The sequence below is a fragment of the Larus michahellis genome, chromosome W (genome assembly GCF_964199755.1).
Source record: "Larus michahellis chromosome W, bLarMic1.1, whole genome shotgun sequence".
NCBI classification, from domain to species: Eukaryota; Metazoa; Chordata; class Aves; order Charadriiformes; family Laridae; genus Larus; species Larus michahellis.
Window position 1 is genome coordinate 26647135 of NC_133929.1, and position 23383 is coordinate 26670517.

At 38.2% G+C, this 23383-nt stretch overlaps 1 protein-coding gene across 15 annotated transcripts in view; it reads right to left on the minus strand.

The window, feature by feature from the left end:
• The window catches only part of LOC141735682 (vasculin-like), a 40873-nt gene that overhangs the window by 12233 nt on the left and 5257 nt on the right, over window positions 1–23383 (minus strand). For 8 of the 15 annotated variants that reach the window (XM_074568748.1, XM_074568750.1, XM_074568749.1 and 5 more), the window contains 3 exons: window positions 3117–3240; window positions 2404–2627; window positions 1640–1706 (listed from right to left, as the gene is read on the minus strand). In XM_074568748.1, the coding sequence (XP_074424849.1) occupies window positions 1640–1706; window positions 2404–2627; window positions 3117–3240 (415 nt within the window). Of the gene's footprint in view, window positions 1–1639; window positions 1707–2403; window positions 2628–3116; window positions 3241–9008; window positions 9129–23383 lie in introns of all 15 variants that reach the window. The other 7 variants (XM_074568752.1, XM_074568751.1, XM_074568753.1 and 4 more) reach the window with 2 other exon arrangements.

Below are 23383 nucleotides of genomic sequence, written 5' to 3' on the forward strand. Positions count from 1 at the left end.
TTAGTTGTTAATAGTTACTTAATCTTCAAAAGAAATTATGGTTTTCATATTTCCCTTTAAGGTTACTAAAGAATAATTACTCATATATTTATTAACAACTCATTTTAGAGCCAAATGATCCAAACTGACGCTCTCTAAACATGAGAGAAGAGATGCATACTACTGTAGACCCTGGTAATGACAGGTTTCTCTATCACTATGGCTCAGATGGACATAATAGAACATCTGAAGCTTACACCATTTCCAGGTTCAAGAGAGCACTAATTAGATACATAAAGTCAGCTGTCATACTCACTAAGTAACTGACATTTAACAATTTGAAAGAACACCTATTAAAAACATTCTAAACTTTTCAAAAAGTGTAAAAAACATTTTAATTCTTTTTTTTTGCACATGCATTCCAATGCTGCGTTAACAACCTTTTCCAAGGTTAGCTCCTCTCTCTGCAAGCATTTCTACTGCACAGGCAGAGTCACCATATCCTACATTTAAAAAAAAACAAACAAAACAAAAAAAAAAAAACAAACAACCAAACACCACTATCTTAAAAGCATAAGTGATTTTAGCTTTGTTTAGCAGATAGATGTTACAAAATATTTGTGATAACTGCATACTTAGCTCTCATGAAACTTTATGAAAAGACTTTTCATAATACTCACATGCTCCCATCCTATATACACATTTTTATACATTTTTAACATTCATTAAAAGGGGATGGTAACATTCCTCTTGCCCTGAATATTAAGTTTCCTTTAACAGGGAATAAGAATAGCCTTAATTTCAGTTTTTCAATTACAAAACAAGGCTTGCAATAGCAGAGCTGTAATAAAGGAAGACACCAAGCTGTAAGCTGTAACAAGCAGCTGCACTGTAGCTTACAGATCTACGTAGCTAGTAGAACTGTTCCTTCCTTTGCTTATGAAGAGTGATACCTAGAAAACCTCAAAAACTTGTCCTCCTTCAGATCAAATTGAGCCATGTCAGGCAGCGGCCACAGCTAGAGTGCTGCAAATGTTGTAAAACACTCAAGTTGCTATATAATTTTCCACAATTTAGGAAAAAATTTAGCTATTGTTACTCTTTTATAGAAAGATAACTATATTTCCTGACTTTCACATGAAAGCTGCTAAATACACAAAACCAGAAAGCAGTCCAATTGTTTAGGCTCCTGCAAAAGTTCTTAGCGATTAGATATTTATATTCAGGGGCTGGCCGACATCTAGTGTTACCTAAGAATGCAAAATATAGTGGGGAAGGATGAGAAAAAGAATCAGCAAATTAAAGTACCATTTAAAATGAACAACAAGTTTCAGACCTCAGTATTAAGAACAGTTTAAGTTGTAGCTTTTATATTTAATTAAATTTATTTCCTCAAAGAGAAAGGTTCTTATTTTTCTTATTTTGAGTAAGTTTATTACTTTAAAACCTGTGCAGTCTAAAGCTACCACCTTCTCAGAGTGAACAATTCACTACTTAAAGGCCACAGAACTGTAAAACAGTAGCCAAATTTATCAGGTGGAGACGAGAAAACAAACCCAGACTACAGTTAAGTTAAAGGCCCGCTCTCAGGATTGGCTTTCTTACAAGTAATTCATAACCACAACCAACAGCTTCAGGCATTTGCTTCCATTTTACTCACCCCACACACCTGCAGCTAAAGACTTATTCTGGTTTGGTGTTCTCTCATATTCAGGATTCAAAGATGGCTGAAAGGAAAATTTATCATTATTAAAAATAAAATTTAATAATAAGTCTTGAATTGCAGGACCAATGAAATACAGAATCACAGTAATATCAGAAGTATGACCTCTGCTGTCAAAGACTTTTAAACGGAGACAGACTAGACACTTCCCCTTGCAACCCAAATAGATCAACGCTCATTTGTTTCCTCTTCTCCAACAAAACACCTCAAGCAGCAGTCAATACCATTATATGAACTATCCAGAGAAAGCAAAGCACAGTGATATATGGTTCTTCAAAGAGGAAGCTCACCCTTCCCCTTACATCCTACAATTTTAGGGTGAAGCATGGGACCTCAAATGCCTAGCGGCAGAAAGATCATTTTGTTAGTACTTTGGATTTCCAGTAAGATACTCATGTAGAATTTAATACATGCACATGCCACAGTGAACTGTGGTAAGATATTATGAAATAAACTTAGAACTCAATTATAGTTTCACTTAAACACTTAAGTGACAATAATAAAAACATAACGATAAAAACTGGATATATAAAGAGAAACAAGTTAGCAGACAAATGACTAACACCCTCTTACCTATGGGAAGGGTGATCCCTTATATGATGATCTGTAACTGGTGAAATCTCATGAAGTAGCTCGTAACGGACAAAATGGCACTTGCAGAAACAATGAAACCTTGTTTATTATAATTACAATTAACTTACAAAATCCTCAGCCTCAAACTGTTTGGGTACTTCCTTGTCTTCCTTTTTCCCAGTTTCATTATCAGATACATTGTTTTCATACAGTCCTTCGCCTTTTCCACATTGGAAAGTGTTGGTACGAATGCGGGAACCTCCGCCATGGTATCCCCCATGATGGTTTATATTTTCTGTACCATTTCTGCCTTGTGAACGACAACCATTCTTCTCTTTTCTCCCAAAGTGTCCTTAGATTTTTAAATTTTAAGGAAATGCAATTACTAACAGTTTAGAAAGAATGTTCTACTTTTGCAAAATTGGTAGAGGAATTAAGCAAGCAGCTCTATACTCTGGGATGTAATAGCATAGTAAACTTAATTTTCATTCATATAAGCAGCAGGGAAGAATCTCATAAAACAGTGCCAAAGAAAAAGGATAGTAGTCCAACACGAAGAAGTCAAACCCCTTTTCTGGCTGCTCATTTATATGTTGTTGGCTAGAGAATTAATTTGACCACCTTCTTAAAAGGTAAATACACCTGGAAACACACTACTTTAACCAACCTGTAGTCATCACATTGTCTCCCAGAAGATCTGTCTGTCCATTACCTCTATTCTACTACAGAATACAGTATTTGGCATACGACAGCTATTATCATCAGACTTTTTTTATAGCCAAAGGGCTACAAAGCAACAATGTGAATGTATTTAAAATGTTCTATGAAAGCTAAATTATACCTCTATTAGGCCACCCAATGTTAGGATCAAATCCATCTGAAAAGTTGTGTCTTCTGCAATTTGCTTCATAATGATTCTCTGTCCACGAAAAATTTTCAGAATGTTTCTCAAAGTTCAGTGATGACTGTAAAGGAGCACAAGCAGTAGATCTAAGATATCTGATTAATAACAAAATTGAATTATCAGTACTGTAGTATGTACATTACTCATGGTATATACAATCCATTTTTTAAAGGACGAGGAATGGCAGACAATACAGCAGTTCTCAAGTATGCATACGTTCAGAGTTATGTCATCATCTCCCACGCTAGCAGAAGCTATATCTTCTGCTCCAGGACACTGAAACAGTGCTGAGGACATGCTTGTGACACAAAGTTAAAAAACCAAGTGTTTATTTTGGTTTGGCAGCAGAACAGATCATAAGTGACATGGCAGCAGAGGAAAAATAAAAAAGGTAACAAAGGATATGAGATCACAGTTTGGAAGGCAGGAAAGAAGTCTGGGATCTTGAATTGGGTGGTTAGAGACTACACATGTGCAATGCATAGAAAGCAAGGAGTTGCTTCCACCAGAGGCAGATGTACCCAGAAGAGACACAGATTATTAGCCTTGTCATTAAAACTTAATAAGGCAAACGCAACTAGTTATGAAATACAAGTAAAGCCTAGAGTAAAAAGGGTACAGATTCACAAATATGCTTCAAGTTATCAGCTTATAAAGTAGGTGTTGTAGAAGTTTTAAAGTAAACCTTTTACATACAAGTAAATACTTTATAAACTAAAACCTTATGTTGAGAATAGCACTCAGAAATCAAAACACATCCTGACTAGAACTCATACCTAAAGGGATTAAACCAAAAAAGATCATGTCTTACAGCAGCTGTCTTCCCTATTACTTCTTATCTGGCTTTACTATTTTCATACAATGGTTTGGATTGGAAGGGACATGGGCAGGGACGCCTTCCACTAGACCAGGTTACTCAAAGCCCCATCCAGCCTGGCCTCCACAACTTCCTTGGGCAACCTGTTCCAGTGCCTCACCACCCTCATAGGGAAAAATTTCTTCCTGATATCTAATCTAAATCTACCCTCTTCCAGTTTGAAGCCATTACCCCTTGTCCTATCACTACATACTCTTGTAAAATGTCCCCTCCCCAGCTTTCTTGGAGGCCCCCTTCAGATACTGGAAAGCTGCTATAAGGTCTCCCCCAGAGCCTTCTCTTCTCCAGGCTGAACAACCCCAACTCTCTCAGCCTGTCCTCATAGCAGAGGTGCTCCAGCCCTCTGATCATCTTTGTGGTCCTCCTCTGGACCAGTTCGAACAGGTCCATGTCTTTCTTACCTTGGGGGCTACAGAGCTGGACACAGTACTCCAGGTGGGGTCTCACCAGAGCAAAGTAGTAGGGGAGAATCACCTCCCTTGACCTGCTGGCCAGGCTGCTTCTGATGCAGCCCAAGATATAGTTGCCCTTCTGGGCTGCAAGTGCTCACGTTGAGTTTCTCATCAATCAACATCCCCAAGTCCTCCTCAGGGCTGTTCTCAAGCCATTCTCCACCCAACCTGTATTTGTGCTTGGGATTGCCCCAACCCTCACGCAGGACCTTGCACTTGGCCTTGTTGAACTTCATGAAGTTTGCACAGGCCCATCTCTCAAGCCTGTCCAGGTCCCTCTGGATGGCATCCCTTCCCTCCAGCACATCAACCGCACCACATAGCTTGGTGTCATTGGCAAACATGCTGAGGGTGCACTCAATCCCACTGTCCATATCGCTGCCAAAGATATTAAATAGCACCAGTCCTAATACCGACCCCTGAGGGACATCACTTGTCACTGCTTTCCACTTAGACATCAAGCCGTTGACCACAACTCTTTGAGTGTGACCATCCAGCCAGTTCCTTATCCACCGAGTGGTCCATCTGTCAAATCCAGGTCTATACATATATACATGTATGTGCATATATGTATATACACATAACACTATAACATTTCTTTCAATGTAACACCTTAAATATTCAAGAATGAATTTTCATTCTGCAAAAGTAGCACTTAGCCTTACTGTTGTACATGCCACACATATCTCAGTGAGTGATAGCGGAGAGCTGTGTTACCCAGCACCTCCCTGCCACACAGTCAACCTTTGATGCAGATGAAGCAAAGCCCCCTTCCTTCCAGCACATATTGTACACATATGTCCACTGCATCGCACATGTACAAGAGATACAAAACTTCCCAGGGCCGCATTAGCTACAAATGCATAAACGCACATAAATGTGGAAATGTACTATGTGAGCAAAGTAAGCTTAGTGATTCCCAGGGAGTACTTTACTGCACCAGAAGTATCAACTTTGCTGCCTGAAGCTCACTCCCTCTCCTGACTGAGTAATATTTAGGAAAAAAAGAAAACCAAAAAACCACATATAGCAGTAATGGTACGTTTGAAAATGAAAGCCCCAAGTTTATTTCAGCAGTTATTATCCATCAAATATTATATGGCTTGTTTAGACGTTAAAGAACTCCACTGGTCAAATTGAGTAGGAAAAGAAAAAAAAAAAAAAAAAGGAAATCACAGTAATAGGTTTAACTACTTTGGAAAATACATTGAAGAAAATTACTTCATTCTCTCCCCCCCCCCCCAAGTAGAACCTAAGCCTAAATTCTACTGACAATGCCCCAGCAGCAGAGCTCAAGGTACTTTTCACAATCCAATGCTTAACACTCAAACTCAAGACTCAAGCAAGCAATAGATATGTATTTCCAGACTGTATAGAAGGCAAATGAAAAGGAATTTCACTCTCAATATCAGACCTGGGAAGTTAATTATTTCCTTGATAAAACTGGAGAGACACAAAAACAGAAAACCGCAAGAAATTATCAGAAGATCCAAGTAGTTAACAAGTTATCATAATAAATCTCAATATTTAAGTAAAAAAAAAAAAAAATCCTTGTAAATAAACTTTGAATAAGCTGCCAAAAATTTCCGAAAGCTCCAGATCTGTTGATCGTAGATGAAATTTTTTTAGAAGATAGCTTCATGTGTTCATTTACATATACCTTCTAATACATTTACTTTCTAATATTGCCTTTGGAGTTCAGCTTACTTTTTTTTTTTGTATGAAGTTTGAAGAACAATCATGTTTTCACAAACTCTAAACTGACAGCACTTTATATATAGTGTTTGAGTTGTACTTGATATAATGCATCTAATGTCTCTAAATTGCATGCAAAGATCATGCAGTTTGCATTCCCCCCACATGATGGAGGTATCAGTCTATCAAGCCTCTTGTGGCAAAGATGACATTAAACTTTGTAATCAGCAGGAAATCTACTGGCAATTTCTGGAAGTTGAGAAATTATCTGACTTGATTCAACCAGCCAAGAAAGAAGGCAACACAGATTTTTAAAGTATAAGAAATCTTATTACTTAACATGAACTAACAGTAAGCTTGCAAAAACTATTGAGTTTACCAGTCTATCTGCAATTTCCCCATACGCGTTTTAAAGCGATCCTTTCTGAAAAGTTTCGTCCGTATCTCAAGATGGCTTCACTATTCACAACGCTTTCCCATTTCCACCTGCTCAACTACAATATCGCGCCAATGCAAATATATTAGTTTCAGACCTGAACTAAAGCTACTGAGCAATGGATACCCAGCTATCTCAGTAGACTTTGCTATATAAGTGACAGGGAGATGATATAAAAGCTTATCCTTAAGAGAAAATCAGCAGCAATAGGCAAGATGGATTTCGGCCAAGCTGTAATCCATATCAGTCACGTTAAGAAAACTCATTCACAATCCCAGCTTCCTAGCATCAGGTTTTCCTAATGCCAGCCTTTACCTATGTAAGGGAAAGCCTTGGCTACCCAAACTGACTGGGCAGAGCTCAGTTTCTCCTTCTCAAGTCTAAATGTTGATACCATAGCCTCATCCCAGCTCTGTTCTGCATGAAACATGAGACACCTTGCCTTCCTCATCCCATTCTTCCACTTCATCTCCATCCCTCTTACCTACTCTTCTCTTCAGCTGCTATGTTGAGATATGGGAAGCAGAACTATTCTGCTATTCTAGGAAATGGAGGGGACAGGGAGCAGGGGGGCACAACATTTGAGATCTGTCTTGTAGAGGAATGACAGGATAAGCCTTATTCCATAAACTAGGAATTACTACATATTGGGTAGGACCAAAAAGACTTTTCAAGTGTTTAATATCCAAATGTGCTCTATATCACAGAATGCTGATCATTGAGGGAGGAGGTAACACAAGGAAATAAGCTGCATTTCAAACAATGAAGCACAAAGACTATAATGGAGAAAGCATACAACTAGAGTTGTTGGAAGAGATGAAAGAAAGTCTATCTAAACTCCTTGAGGCAAAGATTCATGGAAGAGAACAGGATCCACAACATATGTTTGCAATGAAATTTCCCACAATTCAGGAATGAGGTGACAAATACAACCCACACTCCAGATATATTCAAGTAGTACTGGGGTAGTGCTAGAACTTATTTTTATCCTGCTATATTGACACTTTTAGTATGCAGGTAAAGCTCTTCTAGCAGATTCTTGAAATACGTGGAGAAAGATTGTTTTGCAATTGTAACACCATATTAAACTAAGCTCTGGTTACTTTTCTGATTGAAAACGTATTTAAATTGGAAAAAGCAGATCAAAAGAGTTGAATATCTCAGAAATCAAGTAGAATGAAAACGAACAGATCGCAGGAATCATCCTGTAACAGATAGGCCTGATGTTCCCAGAACAGCAACTGACAGTTGCCAATAGGCTATACTAAACAAAGAAACTAGCTAGATCAGCGTAGAAGATTAATAGAGCAACATAATAAATAAGGAAATTCAGTGACCTGACTTAAAAAATGCATGCATGTACATGTGTGTGTAGACATACATAAGTAAAGCAATGGGAACACAACTAATACTGACAGCTGACTGTGCATTTAACAATAGCACAAGCCTATTCCCAGAAGTTTATAAAGGCTAAACATTTTCCATGGACATGAAAGACAGCAAGAAACTTACATAAATACATTAAAGCAAGACAATGCCACTTTCATAGCTGCAGATATGGATATTGCATTCAAAAGATAATAATGAAGACAACAGGTCTACAAATAGGGAAATAAAACAGATGACAGGAGTTTGAAATATCCAGTGCTGCCTCTGCTTCTGCATTGACACAAATTAATAAAGAGTAGGATAGGCCAGAAAAAAAAAAAAGAAACATTTATATGAGATAAACATATTCAAGACTTCCTAGAATACTTACAAATCCTAATGATTCAGAGATTGCTATTTCTTGTTTCCAAGCTGTCCCATTGTATAAAGTAACAGCAGTCTAGATGAAACCAGCACAGCAAGAATGCACAACTATTTGAAAGCACCACACACTACCAGTAGTAGCAAGCATCCCACCAGCAACTGAAGGTCCATTTCAGAAGGTCTATTTCAAAAGCATTTTTTAATCACTTGGATGATAGAATATAACAATTCTTTAAAATGTGTAGGACACAGAGTAAAATCAGGATGAAGAACATTAAGCACATGTCTCTCTCAGTTCTTCTAGCACAAAATACTATAATTCATTTTGAACTCCCGATGAAGGCCATTTTAATCCAACAGCAGCTCTGACAATGCATCCGGGCACATACTTCTTTCCATGAACTCAGATGTTCAAGCAAAAACCCCTACTGGAGGTACAAGCTTGACAACCAATGTCAAACTATTTAAATCACAACAGCAAGACTTGCTAGATATCATCTGTTATCACCCTTCATATATTCATAAAGAGATTTGTATTTTTACTATGACTGAGGTTATGACATTTAGACTTCTCTAATAATAAGACTGCTTGTTCAAAAGAACAGCAAAGAACATACCTTTGTTGATGATGGTGGAGTAGGAAAATTAAGCCAGGCTGGAGCAAAGTCATGCTGCGCCATTTAGGTCCAGTCTCTCCGAATCAATGAAACAAGGCTTCAGCACCTCATGGCAAGTCCCTGTAATTGGGGGGGGGGGGGGGGGGGAACACAACCAAAAAACCCCCAAGAAATGAGTACTTTTCAGATGCTTATCTTACAAGAGGATTACACTTTTCCCTTCTGTTTTCTGGTATTATTTTCTCACACAGATCTGTTTTTAGAACCTAAACTACCCTCACCTCATTTATAGCATCACATCTGCACTTTTATTACTGAAGTATCACACTAATCAAATATATCACAGGTGTCATGAAAATGTAACTGTAACATTTACTCCTTTATTTCCTCTTATCAGTGGGATGAAGCGTCTTGCGTAAGGTCTGATTAGAAAGCTGTGGCAAAATTAGCTTGTTGAAATATTTTCCGGTACTATCTAGAATGGATTGCAGAAGCTATTTCATTAGCTTCCTAGAAGAAACTGATTTTTCAAATTAGTCCCTAAAAGTTAATCTTGGAGGCCATATTAAAGTTCCTTAATAAAACCCAGATGCTTAGGACCACCACAAGCCCCATATTTTCCTCTAGATTTAATGGAAACAGTGTTTACATGCCCAGAAATACTGTCAAAATCCACTAAAATTCTCTAGCCTGAAAATGGGCAAGAGAAGGTAATGGCTTAAGATAAAACCCAAGAGTACTTTTTCTACCTCATGCTCTCTCCACAGGTGGGAAAACATCTCTCAGGAAGCAAGAGAATGCAAGATAATGCAAACTACGTTACTTAAAGCTGAACAATAGCACAGAAATGGATGAAACTGCCTGAATTATAATGGTATGTGAATCATGCTCTGCAGCTAGATACTGCAAAATTGGCAATGACTCAAAAGTATGATATACTCACTATTAGAAATTCAGCTAGTGAAAACATAATCAACATCCACGTGCATTTTACAGGGAGATCCAAATAAACGCATATTCCACATCTCTACACAACAGAGTGCAGATCCGTTAGTCAGTGAGCACAAATGTAGTTCACTTTAATCTAAAGCTGCTGTAATTTGAGCGAGTTTTAGTAAGAGCTGTGGAATCTGAACTTGCTAACTGATAATTATCGTATCCGGCCTGAACCAGACTACTGCAGACTCCCAGTGACAGAGGAGAATGTTCCAACTTCTAAAAGCAAGTATGGCAGGTTTGTAAGTATTAAACTGCACTACTTAGTTGAGCTGATGGTTCTTTTTTATGCAGTGAGCTCATACTTAAATTTATTTGGTACCTCTGATACCAGAGTTAAACTATAAGGTAAGATGTACAAAATCCGCTATCATTAAATAGAGACAAGTTTAAAAGTATGTGTCACCCAAACAGCTTGTTATAAATTACTCTACTGAAGCCATCCAACACTCTTCTAAATTAACTTCAAAAGAAATTGCAGAGAAGTTTTCTAAATAACCCAATTATGTCAGACTAATAAAAAAAAAAAAAGGAAGTTCTAGAGTCACAGAACCATGGCAAAAATGGCTTTTCCTTCTAACAGGAACTAAGTTCACTTTTACTGATTAATCATGTTCAGCAATGGTATTGAAACAGAAAAGGGTATATGAGGAAAGAGAAAAGGGTATATGAGGAAAGAGAAAAGGGTATATGAGGAAAGAGAAAAGGGTATATGAGGAAAGAGAAAAGGGTATATGAGGAAAGAGAAAAGGGTATATGAGGAAAGAGAAAAGGGTATATGAGGAAAGAGAAAAGGGTATATGAGGAAAGAGAAAAGGGTATATGAGGAAAGAGAAAAGGTTTATACTGAATAAGAACATAACAAAGAATCTAAAAAGTATTACCAAGTCATTGGTGAATAAAATATTAGGTATGGGACAACAAAAGCACTAACAATGTGATTTCTTAATAAATTAGCCTTACTGTTTTCAGAAAACTAGTCAAGCTTCCTAACACTACTATTTATCCAACTGCCATGAAAAGAGTTTATTCTTAACTTACTAACATCCCTACCTCTTACCTTTGCACATAAATCAAGGGCTGAGATGAGACTTAGTGATCACCAAGTATCTAAGGATTGGAAAGGTGTTTTTAACCAAACTTTGTCCACAGCTCACTGATACTGGGTGTATATTTATTCACACAAAAATTATCTTAGAAGCAGATTCAAGTCTTCCCCATGTTCTCAGTTCTCCAATTAAAAGCTCCAAAAAGGTTTCTGATAGTGCTGCTGAGTCAGATGAGTCAATCCCTTTCCTCCAAAACAGTCCAGTGAAGTGACAAAGAAAGAAGTCTGAGCCAAAACTAAACAATACTCAGAGTGCAAAGTCAGAAGCAGAATATCTGTAAATTTCATTAAGTCCATAAAAGAAACTCTTTTAGGTCTAATTCTCCCAGATAATTTTGACAACAGAACAACAATAATGAAAGCATAGGTGTATTTTTAGAACCAGTTTCATAAGTTCACGGTTAAAGACTACCAAGAAAAGCAACTACCGAAGTTACTGATCTCCATACCACTTCAGTAAAGAAAACACTTTCTCTCATCTGACTGTACATATTATTGGTCTGGCAACAAAAATCAAGTATTTTCATTATTAAACCTTATTTACTCACTAACTTCTAAAAAGCACAAATACCCTATCGATAATTAAATTGGGAAACACACAGTACATTACGTGTTGAGAGATATTAGTTGTTTAGCTTAAATAAGTTTTAATTAGAATAAATTACTTAGGGTTATAATATGGTGTGATTTATGCTGTTTGCCTAGCTTTACTTATTTAGCATGAGTAGCTAGATTTGCTGAAGCCTTAGGCGGCAATAGAGTTAATTTTCTTAGTAATTTTCCTAGCAGCTGGTACAGTGCTTTGTTTAGTCTTTTGATATGAGAAAAATTTTGATAACGCACTAATGTTTTGGTTGTTGCCAAGTAGTGTTTTCCCACTACTAAAAAGTACTAAGCATACTAAGTGTTTTGAATGTCCTTATTTATTATATTGCTCTATTAATCTTTCTTCTACACTGATCTAGCTATCTTTGTTTAGTATAGTCTATCAGCAACCGTCAGTTGCTGTTCTGGGAACTTCAGGCCTATCTGTTACAGGATGGTTCCTGCGATCTGTTCGTTTTCATTCTACTTGATTTCTGAGATATTCAACTCTTTTGATCTGCTTTTTCTAATTTAAATACATTTTCAAACAGAAAGAAGTACTAAGTGTTTTCCCACTACTGAAAAGTCTGGAACTTTTCAGTTTCCCATGTTCTGCCAGCAAGCACAGGTGCACAAGCAGCATAAACCATAAAATAAGGAGGTTGCAACTGTCAGCAGAGACTGAAAATCAACAAGGTAAGAGCAGTCAACAGCCTGCCTGCCTGAACACAAATCCGATGAGGTGTTAGAAGATCCCAGACCAAAAATAAGATTTGACTAAAAGATGCGTGAAGAACATGTGGGGGACAGGTGTATAGATTGCAAGGCTATAATTGCCCAGAGATTTCTTTGTTCGAGGTCCCTCTCCAAAGCCCAGGCTGACCCTGCTGCTGTACCTTAAAATTAAATTATTTATTTTTATAAAATCTGACTCCTGAGACTCTGCTGCGGGAAACCTAGGGTCAAGCCTGAAGAAGGAGAATAAACATGTGTATGTGTGGAGTTGAAAGGGGCACCTGTCAGCTCACTGAGTCGCCCGCTGTGAAGGGACTCCAGTTCTAGCAGTTAAAGACTCAGGTGGTGCGTGTGACTCCTTGAATGGTGTATGAATGCTTGGGCAGCAGCTTCTCCTTTAACATCAGGAAAGGACAAATATTAATATCTTTTTTTAAACCTACATTTTAGAGTACTCAGCCTACCCAGCTTTAAGTTGACAATACCATATTTTACCAGGCTTCATACGTACTCTTATAGATCCTACCTTTCTGATGTTACCAACAAGTTTGTCCTAGAATGTGTTTTAATATAAAAACGTTTTCACTCCAAGCACGAGCTTGTTTTGATGATCTAGCAAATATCCGATGGCTCTAGGGTACTCTTCAGTCTTCAGAAGATATCTTTGGTAAATAGAAATATTTTCCAAATATCTTTGGAAAATAGATCACAAAAAGTGAGAATGGGATGTCAGCAAGATCACTGCTGACACAGACAGGATTTGCTATGCTTAAACCCTTCATGATCAGCTTGGTTGCCAAACATCAGGTTGTTTGATGCTTCATTGCTTTCCAACTTGAGTTAGACCAACAACTGAGACTATCACTTTCTTCTGCAACATGTCCCAATATTGAACTACTCTTACATCACTAGAAAGGTTTCTTCTATAAGGTCCGACATAAGTCTTTTTTCCTGCTATTCAAGTCCATTACTTCTTAAGCTATCACCAGCATTTCTGCATTCTGTGTCCCCCAAAGCACTTGCAACCTCTATTCAGATTCATAGTATCTACAAATTTAATAAACATACACTCAATTTCATGATTGAAGTTATTAAAGTACCCAAGAGACTTCTTTAGAAATGGACTTGTTTAATGTCAAGCTGGAAGGATGTATCAAGAGCTGCCTTTACAAAGGCTGAGGAGTCACTAAGGCAAATAGCGATCAACAATTCCGAAGAACACTTCTGCCTTTCAGAAACATGGGACTGTCCTACTTTTAAATAATTTAAAAAAAAATAATAATTTGAAGTATTTGAATAGAATGAAAGTAAATAACATGCACCCATACAAGTATTTACAGGATTTTGCTTAAGTTCTTCATGGTCTGTCAGTATAATTAATCTGTCTGCTAGCAAGCCTTCTCTTGCATACACACACCACACAACAGATCAACCACTGTTCATTAACACTGGTAAAACAGCTGTTGTACTCCCAGCATTAATACAGCTATCAGAAATAAGCTTATCGAGGTAAGCTCCACAGATCTGAACACTATTCCACTGCTTTCAGAAATTCTCTTGGTAACAAAAGGTCAGGCCCAAAATTATCATCGAATGATGAATTCATCATTCCCTGGTAGCACAAACTCAGAATATACCTGCCATTCTCTAACAAAAGTATCATAAAAGCTAACTTGGTTCTGGTTGTCTATTACTGAAGCAGAGCTGCACAATTCTAGAAAGGCAAGCAAAAGATACTGAGATACTATTATCCTTATACTGTTAACACTCAAATGCATTTAAGTTTCTTTAATCAGACTGGTCAAAATATTCAGTCTAATCTCAGCAATAGTCTCTGGTGTCTAATTCAAGTACTGCATAGTGACTTCAGAAAAGAAAGTCTTCCATAGCTCATAAATTCAGATAAAATTTATCTTTTGCTGTGTTGTGGATAACAGAATAGTTTACAGAAAAAAAAAACACAACAAAAAATCCAACCCTGTTCTTAAATTTTACTTCTTGTGGGGCATATTTGACAGAAGTCTGTAAAGCGTTTTGTTTCAGGTAACATGCAACAATTATTCCAGTATTCAATTACATAAAATTTAAGTCTATAGTTTTGAGAAGTGTGATCTTCAATAATAAGGTAATGAACGCCAAGGAATAATGAACAGCTGGTTCCAAATGATGCACAGTGAAAAGAATTGTCATAAATATAACTCAGTCACCTACTTTGAGCCACGTGAGCAGCTGAAATAAGAATACTACACCAAGTATGCTTAACCAACATCAAAAAAGGTTGGGCTGGTTTTGGGGTTGTTTTTGGTTTTTTTAAATGGTTGATTCAATAAGGTCCTTTTGTGACAGAAGGTATTTTTCACCAGTTTAAAAGCATCTGGAAACACTTACTTTTTAAACTTATTTGTCTCATCTGAAGAGCATTCAGGAAAATTTAATATATTGCCTCTGATTTAGAAGAAGTAGTAACATGCTGAGAAAAGGGAAGAAGAAAGCCACTGCATGAATCAGAAGTCAAGACTTCTGCAAAACAGCTAAGAAAAAAACCAGCTAGAGTCAACTCGCCAAACTCTGCAAAAACAACAAAAAAGATGGAACTAAAACAACTAATAGTAGTTTAGCTTGTGCTTACCAAATTAAATGAAGAAATCAAACCTTAAACAGCATAGTCAATTTTCACCATGCTACTACATTTTTCTTTTTTAAATTATCACAGGAAAAGATACAAATAAAATCACACTTATAATAACAGCACAGAAGCTTAAAATTTTACTTAGTGCAATAATGAACTATTTCAGTGATCAGAAAAATCTAAGAAAACTACTGGGGCTTGCTTTGCCTCACAAAATTAGGACCTAAGATGCATTTAAATAGTGGTTATCAACATCTGAAGGAGTAAATTCCACCAAGACAAGAGATGTCTTAATCCAAAACACTAAGAATCACAAGAAGATACCAGTCATAATAGATTTAGGCCAGACGCACAGTTCTGAAGATCAGAAGAACAAAATTCTGGAACAACTTTAAGACTTAACACAAATATTTGAACCTGTCAATTCCTATTATGCTTATAAGTCAGAAACTAATAATTGTAACTAAAGAGTTTAACATGTAATACAATGCATGCAAAGATAACATTGTAATAATTAATCCAGTTTTTCACACCTTAGGTGGTACCATTCCCCCAGCAAGTTTTCCCCCCCCCCCTCCCCTGCTACTTTAAAAAAATCAATGTAGTGTTTAAAAGCCAAAGACCACACACTACAACCAACATATAAATCAATATTTTTTTTCCCTGCAATAACACGGATAGAATTCACCATGGTACAAAAGCAGAAAACACCCTGTATTCATGAGCTTTCAGATTAATTTACTTTCATATTACTTTGGCAAAATTCATCTTATATTACAATTTTCACATTATCTGCAACCTTTAATTCACTATTACTGGGAAAAAATATGCAACAGCCAAAATAACTAAACATTTAAGTTTTGTTTGCAAAGCTTGTTTGTAAGCTAAAAACCACCATGCAGTTAGCACATAGAACAGGGGCATGAAATAGATAGATCAAGGAGATCCAGTTGAACAAACCATCCAAAACAGTGTTACAGTATACATCTCAGGTTTAACAAACAATTTCTCACATTTTAATAAAAATTTGTGTAGCTTCTTGGAGTAAAAATATATTTAAAAAACCCCCACAAACTCTTTTTTCCCCTATGCTTACCATTAAAAAAAAAACCCACATAGGATGCTTACTCATTCTCATACCATTTGTCCTAAATTAGGGACTCCTGCCACCACAACTACGTCAATTACAGATTTCACCCTCCTTCACTCCTGAACAATTTCACCAAATAAACAGACTGGCAATATGTGGCAGTAGTTTCTAACCACTAGTGAAGCATGAGAACACGCATTATAGGCTAAGCATACTGCAGAATCAACCCTAGCAAGCATCATATCTCATATGATCCAGCTCATATCTCTGTGTAGCACAAAAAAATGGGAATACAGTGCAGGCACATACCAGACTCATTACAGACAGGGTAACTGTAGAGTCACTACAGACAGAATCATGTGCATTTATTAACTCACTTAGCTACAGCACTAAACCAGGAAGCAGTTGTGCTGGCAAAAGCCATGGAGCAAAAAGATAAAGCAAGTAGACAGACAGACTTTTTTGTTTCCATGCCAGGCATCTATAAAATGCTGGAAACAATTAGAACTGACAAATCTTTAAAACAAAAACAAACAAAAAAAAGCCCAAGTCTCCAACTCAAACACTAGAACCCTTATGTTCTAACCTGACTTCCTTCATATACTAGAAATTCATATAATGTCTCCTGCACTGCTCCTGATAACACAGTGCAACAATAGTAATTTCCTTTACAAATGTCTCCCACCTGGCCTTAAACATATCATGAGAAAACAAAAAAAAAGATACTGAGGTCTGGAATAAACTGGTTACCCAAAAATTAAAGTGATCACTCCTGCTCCACTATAAAGATGATCCTTTATCCAGAATTTATTCTAGCTTCACTTCCATTCATCAGATCTTTCTAGCATTAGAAATCCTCTCTCCTTTTGTCTACTTGCACAACACTAAAAATAGCCAAACAGCATCTCTGGAAGCGTGTAATACACTTCAGGAGTTGGAAAAGCGACTCCCATGAGAATTCCTCTCAAGGGAATCTCTGCACTAGCTGCATAAGTGGACACGAAAGCCCAGGAGGAAAATGATATTTCAGGGACAGAGAGCAGAGGAAGCAGTTGTAATCGAAGCATCCTGAATTTCAGTTCCATGTTTTGTTTTCTATAAACAGGTCAAGTAAGAAAAAAGTGAGCCCGATTATTAAATTACAGATTCCTGAAAAGACTGTGGCATATAAGGTAACATGCACTCACATTTAACTGCTGTGATTTTTGGAGACTGTTTTCATTTTTGTTTTCAATGGTTTACATAGCTCTAACTAGAGGAAATGCATTTAGTATCACATTTTTAATATATTTAACTATAAACACTATAGTAATTTTGTGACTCATAACAGTGAGGCATAAAAACCTTTTATTTTCCCACATCCACACCCATTACAGATTACAGGAGGAATATCTCAACACAACTCTTCAATTTATCACAGACAGGGTTATGAACTTTAAGCATCATCTTGTAATAAAACATTGCTACCTTGTAATATCCTTTTGAAGGCATACTGTCTATTCTTGTCTCAACAGCCTGTAGTCCTGTCTCCCTCATCGTATTCACCTTCACGTAATCTTACATGAGAAAAATATGATTTTGATGGCTAAATTTGGAAAGTATCTTCTGAAAAATTAAAATATAACATCCATAGAGTGTTCTGGAAGACTGAGAATCAACTCGTACTTCCTTAAAAAGATCAAAAAGAATATCAGTCTCTCCCCATAGGAAAGATGCTCCAGTCCCTTAATCAACTTTGTGGCCCTTTGCTGGACTCACTCCACTAAGTCCATATCTTGTACCAGGGAGCCTATAACTGGACACAGCACTCAAAGTGTGGCTTCACCAGTGCTAAGGTAGAGAAGGATGAACTTCGCTCGACCTGCTGGCAACACTCTTCCTAATGTAGCCCAGGGTGCTGTTGGCCGCCTTTGTTGTGAGGATGCACGGCTCATGGTCAGCTTGATGTCCAACAGGACCCCTAGGTCCTTCTCTGCAGAGCTGCTTACCAGATGGTTAGCCCCCAGCATGTACTGGCATACGCAGCTACTACCCCCCAGATGCAGGACTTTGCATTTTCCCCTTTGCTGAACTTCATGAGGATCCTCTGTCCAGTTCTCTAACCTGTCCAGGTTCCTCTGAATGGCAGCACAAACATCTATTGTATCAACCAGTTCTCCCCATTTTGTATTATCTGCAAACTTGTGAGGGTAAACTCACGGAATCACGGAATCTTCAGAGTTGGAAGGGACCTCTAGAGATCATCTAGTCCAACTCCCCTGCTAGAGCAGGATTAGTCAGCAACTCTGACCCACTGTCCAGGTAATTAACAAAGATTTTTAAATAGCACTGGCTCCAGTATTGAACCCTGGGGGTACAACAGTAATGACTTCCTTCAAATGGCCTTTGTGCCACTGATCACAACCCTGACAGGCTGGGCCTGGCCATTCAGCCAGTTTTTGATACACCTTTATTGTTCATTTCTCTAACACATACTTTGTCAGCTTCTCTATGAGAATGTCACAGAAGACAGTGTCAAAAGCCTTTCTGAAGATAAACAACATCCATTGCTCCCTTCATCTACCAAGCTAGTCACCTCATTGGTTAAGCATGATTTCCCCTTCATAAAGCCATGCTGACTGCTCCCACTCACTTTCTTGTCCTTCATGAGTTTAGAAATGGTTTCCAGGATTAGTTGCTCTACCACCTTCCCATGGAGCAAAGTGAGGCTGATCAACCTGTAGCTCCCTGGATCCTCCTTCTTGATGACAGGACTGACATTTGCTCTCTTCTAGTACTCAAGAAGAGCCTCTCCCAATCACCGTGACCTCTCAAAGATAATCAAGAATGGCCTTGCAATGACATCAGCCAGCTCCCTCTGCACTCATGGATGCATCCTGTCAGGCCCTACAGACTCACATATATCTTATTTAAGTGTTCCCTAACCTGATCCTCTTCCACAGAGGTGAAGAAAAAAAAACCACCACAGTTAAGATGACAAGGACATGAGATCAGACACTGTCCCCACCCAAATTTAAAGGCATGTTGTTTAACTTGTCTAACCAGCGTTTAGCTGGCAGAAGAAAGACAGTCCCATTGGTACTGAACAGACACAACTTCAGGAAGGTCTCTTCAGTAAATAAAATAAAAATATTTCCCTAGCCCAGAAAGCTGTCTTCAATATTTAAGACAGATTACATTATCGCTGGCAAGATACATTTGATAACACTATTTGTCTGAACTACCTACACTAATTTGTCCAACAAATTTTAAAGTAATGCTACAAATTAGGAAGAAAATCCCTGTAACCTGAACCCATCTCACCAGAAACTAGAGACGAGGAAAAACAGTTCTGCATTTTCAGCTTCTATACTTTCCGCACTCTGTGGATAGCCTAAATTATTTTACAGGAAGCAGTTTCTGTGACACTAGGTATTTCAGAAATCATTAGAAGATTAAAATAAAAGGCAATATAAACTCAAATAGGTAGGAATGCTTGAAGCTTGTGAGTGGAGTAATAAAGTCATTAACAGAAAAAAAAATATTAAGGAAGCTTCAAGACATGAATTCCCAAAGTTAGAAAGGAAATAGGAATTCAAATTTCTTGATGCTCCCTGAAGACCAGTTTAGAACTTCAGTCTATTGATTTGCATAGAGAAATCCATGAACAGAATAAGTGTTAAAAGCACACGTATATATGCACATACGTAGTTTTTAGAAAATCTAAAAGTTAACACGTATGCATATAAGTGGCACATACCCTATGATCTTTTACCTAATGCCTCACAGATTATTATTAGCATAAATACAACACACCACAAACTGGACATGGAACCTTAACTCCACCCCTCAGCTACACACTTGTTTGATAACCCAGTCAACAGTCTGGTGAAGTTCCTGCTGATTGGAAAAGGGGAAACGTAACCCCCATTTTCAAAAAGAGAAAAATGGATGACCCAGGGAACTACAGACTGGTCAGTCTCACCTCTGTGCCTGGCAAGATCATGGAGCAGATCCTCCTGGAATCTCTGCTAAGGCACATGGAAAATAAGGAGGGGATCGGTGACAGCCAACATGGCTTCACCAAAGGCAAATCGTGCCTGACAAATTTGGTGGCCTTCTACGATGTTGCCACAGCATTGGTAGATAAGGGGAGAGCAACAGATGTCATCTACCTGGGCTTGTGCAAAGCGTTTGACACTGTCCCGCATGACATCCTGGTCTCTAAATTGGAGAGACATGGATTTGACGGGTGGACCACTCATTGGATAAGGAACTGGCTGGATGGTCGCACTCAAAGGGTTGCAGTCAACGGCTCAATGTCCACGTGGAAACCAGTGATGAGTGGCGTTCCTCAGGGGTCGGTACTGGGACCAGTGCTGTTTAACATCTTTGTCGGCAACGTGGACAGTGGGATTGAGTGCACCCTCAGCAAGTTTACTGACAGCACCAAGCTGTGTGGCGCGGTCGACACGCTGGAGGGACAGGATGCCATCCAGAGGGACCTGGACAGGCTTCAAAGGTGAGCCTGTGTGAACCTCATGAAGTTCAACAAGGCCAAGTGCAAGGTCCTGCACCTGGGTTGGGGCAACCCCAAGCACAAATACAGGCTGGGCAGAGAATGGATTGAGAGCAGCCCTGAGGAGAAGGACTTGGAGGTGTTGGTGGATGAGAAGCTCAACATGAGCCAGCAATGTGCCCTCGCAGCCCAGAAAGCCAACCACATATCCTGGGCTGCATCAAAAGAACCGTGGCCAGCAGGTCGAGAGAGGTGATTCTCCCCCTCTACTCTGCTCTGGTGAGACCCCACCTGGAGTACTGCATGCAGCTCTGGAGTCCCCAACATAAGAAGGACATGGACCTGTTCGAACTGGTCCAGAGGAGGGCCACAAAGATGATCAGAGGGCTGGAGCACCTCTGCTATGAGGACAGGCTGAGAGAGTTGGGGTTGTTCAGCCTGGAGGAGAGAAGGCTCCGGGGAGACCTTATAGCAGCCTTCCAGTACCTAAAGGGGGCCTCCAAGAAAGCTGGAGAGGGTCTTTTTACAAGGGCATGTAGTGATAGGATGAGGGGTAATGGTTTTAAACTGAAAGAGGGTAGATTTAGATTAGATATTAGGAGGAAATTTTTTACTACAAGGATGGTGAGGCACTGGAACAGGTTGTCCAGAGAAGTTGTGGATGCCCCTTCCCTGGAAGTGTTCAAGGCCAGGTTGGATGGGGCTTTGAGTAGCCTGGTCTAGTGGGAGGTGTCCCTGCCCATGGCAGGGGGGTTGGAACTAGATGATCTTTAAGGTCCCTTCCAACCTAAACCATTCTATGACCTACAAGAAGGGAAGGGAGGCACACAATTTTCCATGAGGGAATTAAAACTATCAGAGATATGCCAAATACAAACTGTACTGCATTTCACGACAACAATAAAAGAAAGCTATTTGCCAAGGTCAATTTTTTTTTCCCCTGAAGAAGCCTCATCAGCAGGCAAAGTTCTCACTAAAACAGAGCAACTCTGGAATAACAGAGCTACAGAATAAATTGACCCTTAACATTCTCCCATTTTGGGCCAGCTTCAAATGTTTACTTCACCTATTTAGCATCAGCCATAGAACTACAAAATTTTGCTCTTAATTAGGTAAAGAAACTATATGCTCAAATCCTGACCATTAGACTATACAGTCTCTCTTCTTCATAAACAAAACTGTTCAAGATTTTTCTCAACCAAGCGGGCCATTAAAATAACCTACTCCATCAAAAGTTTTTTCCTTCTGCCACAAAGACACGTTTTCTTTTAAATTGAAAATTTCTTATGATCAAATATCCTTCCCTGTTATCTCTAGTCAAGAGTAGGGATAATTTGAAGTGGGCAAGTATAAGTTTTAAATAATACTTTTGTTTAAGCCCTATACATCTACATTTTTATTCCCCTTTAAAAACACAGCTTATTAGAGCTCTTCCTTACTCTGTCATTCATTTAGTTTGAACAAAGCAAAACAAGCTAATTTCAAGTTGTTATTTTGCTATCCAAAATTTGTATGTTAATAAAAGAGAAAAGAATATTCAAACCCTAACACAAGCTGTACAGTGTTTCTGAAAATAGAAACATTTCTACTGATCACAAATTGCTGTAAAAGCCTTACAACTACTTGAACTAAAGATTATTTATTTCCCTTATTTTCTCTCCATGTAAATGCACAGCCACAATAAAAGAATAAGCTTCAAACTTTGCAACCAACCTTTTAACACTTTGAAAGGAAAACATACATGTCACCCACCCGCCTATCCCCACCCCCCTCATTTCAATGTAAAAGAGGGTTTACGGACATATGATAATTTACAAACAAGGTTAAGTTTGGATATGGTAATTCTCTCACGTTCTCTAAAGTTTATTATCAAAGACTCACACCTCTAACAGAAGGAGGTTGAACCTTTAAAGATCTACTCTCCCACTGGTTCAACAGACATTAAAAAGTTCCTAACAATTCAACTGAAGCCTCTTCTTTCTCAACTGTGCTATTGCAGAGCAAGTAAAATCTACAGTTTTAGTCTCACTGTTACCACCATCCAATACAGAACTGTTCTGATGAGTATTCTAACAGTGGACAATGAGGAAGAATAAAAGAAAATATCCATTATTTTTTTAGTTTACCTTTCTGCCTCATCTTTTTTTTTTTTTTAAAAAAAAAAAAAAAGTATGAGAACTAAAGCTTCCCGCAGAACACTGAGGATGGGACAAAGTCCTCTGTCAAATCTGAGCACCTCCAAAAGTTTTATGACATGCCAGGGTATGAGAAGTGTATGGAATTAAACTGTAACAGTCAATGTTTAACCATATAAAGCCAACACATTCTCTAGTACAGACACAGTCCTAAAACCTAGCTTTACAGTGACTTAGCAAAAACAAACAAAAACACCTAAGAAAAACCTACCTTCATTTCTACTTAGGGCTCTAGTTCCTTATGTGAGGATGAATCAACTAAAGTGCACTCGCTACCTTTGTTTTGGATAAGGATCTAGAATGTCAGCAGACTTGGTGGGACACTGGTGTTCTAAAAATCCCAACCACTGTTCCTTATCATACGGTCCCCTTTCTGTATATAGATATGGTTCACAAGCAACAGGGTTTACGTCACTTCCAAGACTCAAATATTATTGTCACAAAAATCAAAACATCTTTTGGGAAACGTTTTAGAGTCAAAGTTAATGAGAGCGCTTCAAATACCTCGATCGTCACTTTTATCCAAAAAAGTTTTTCCT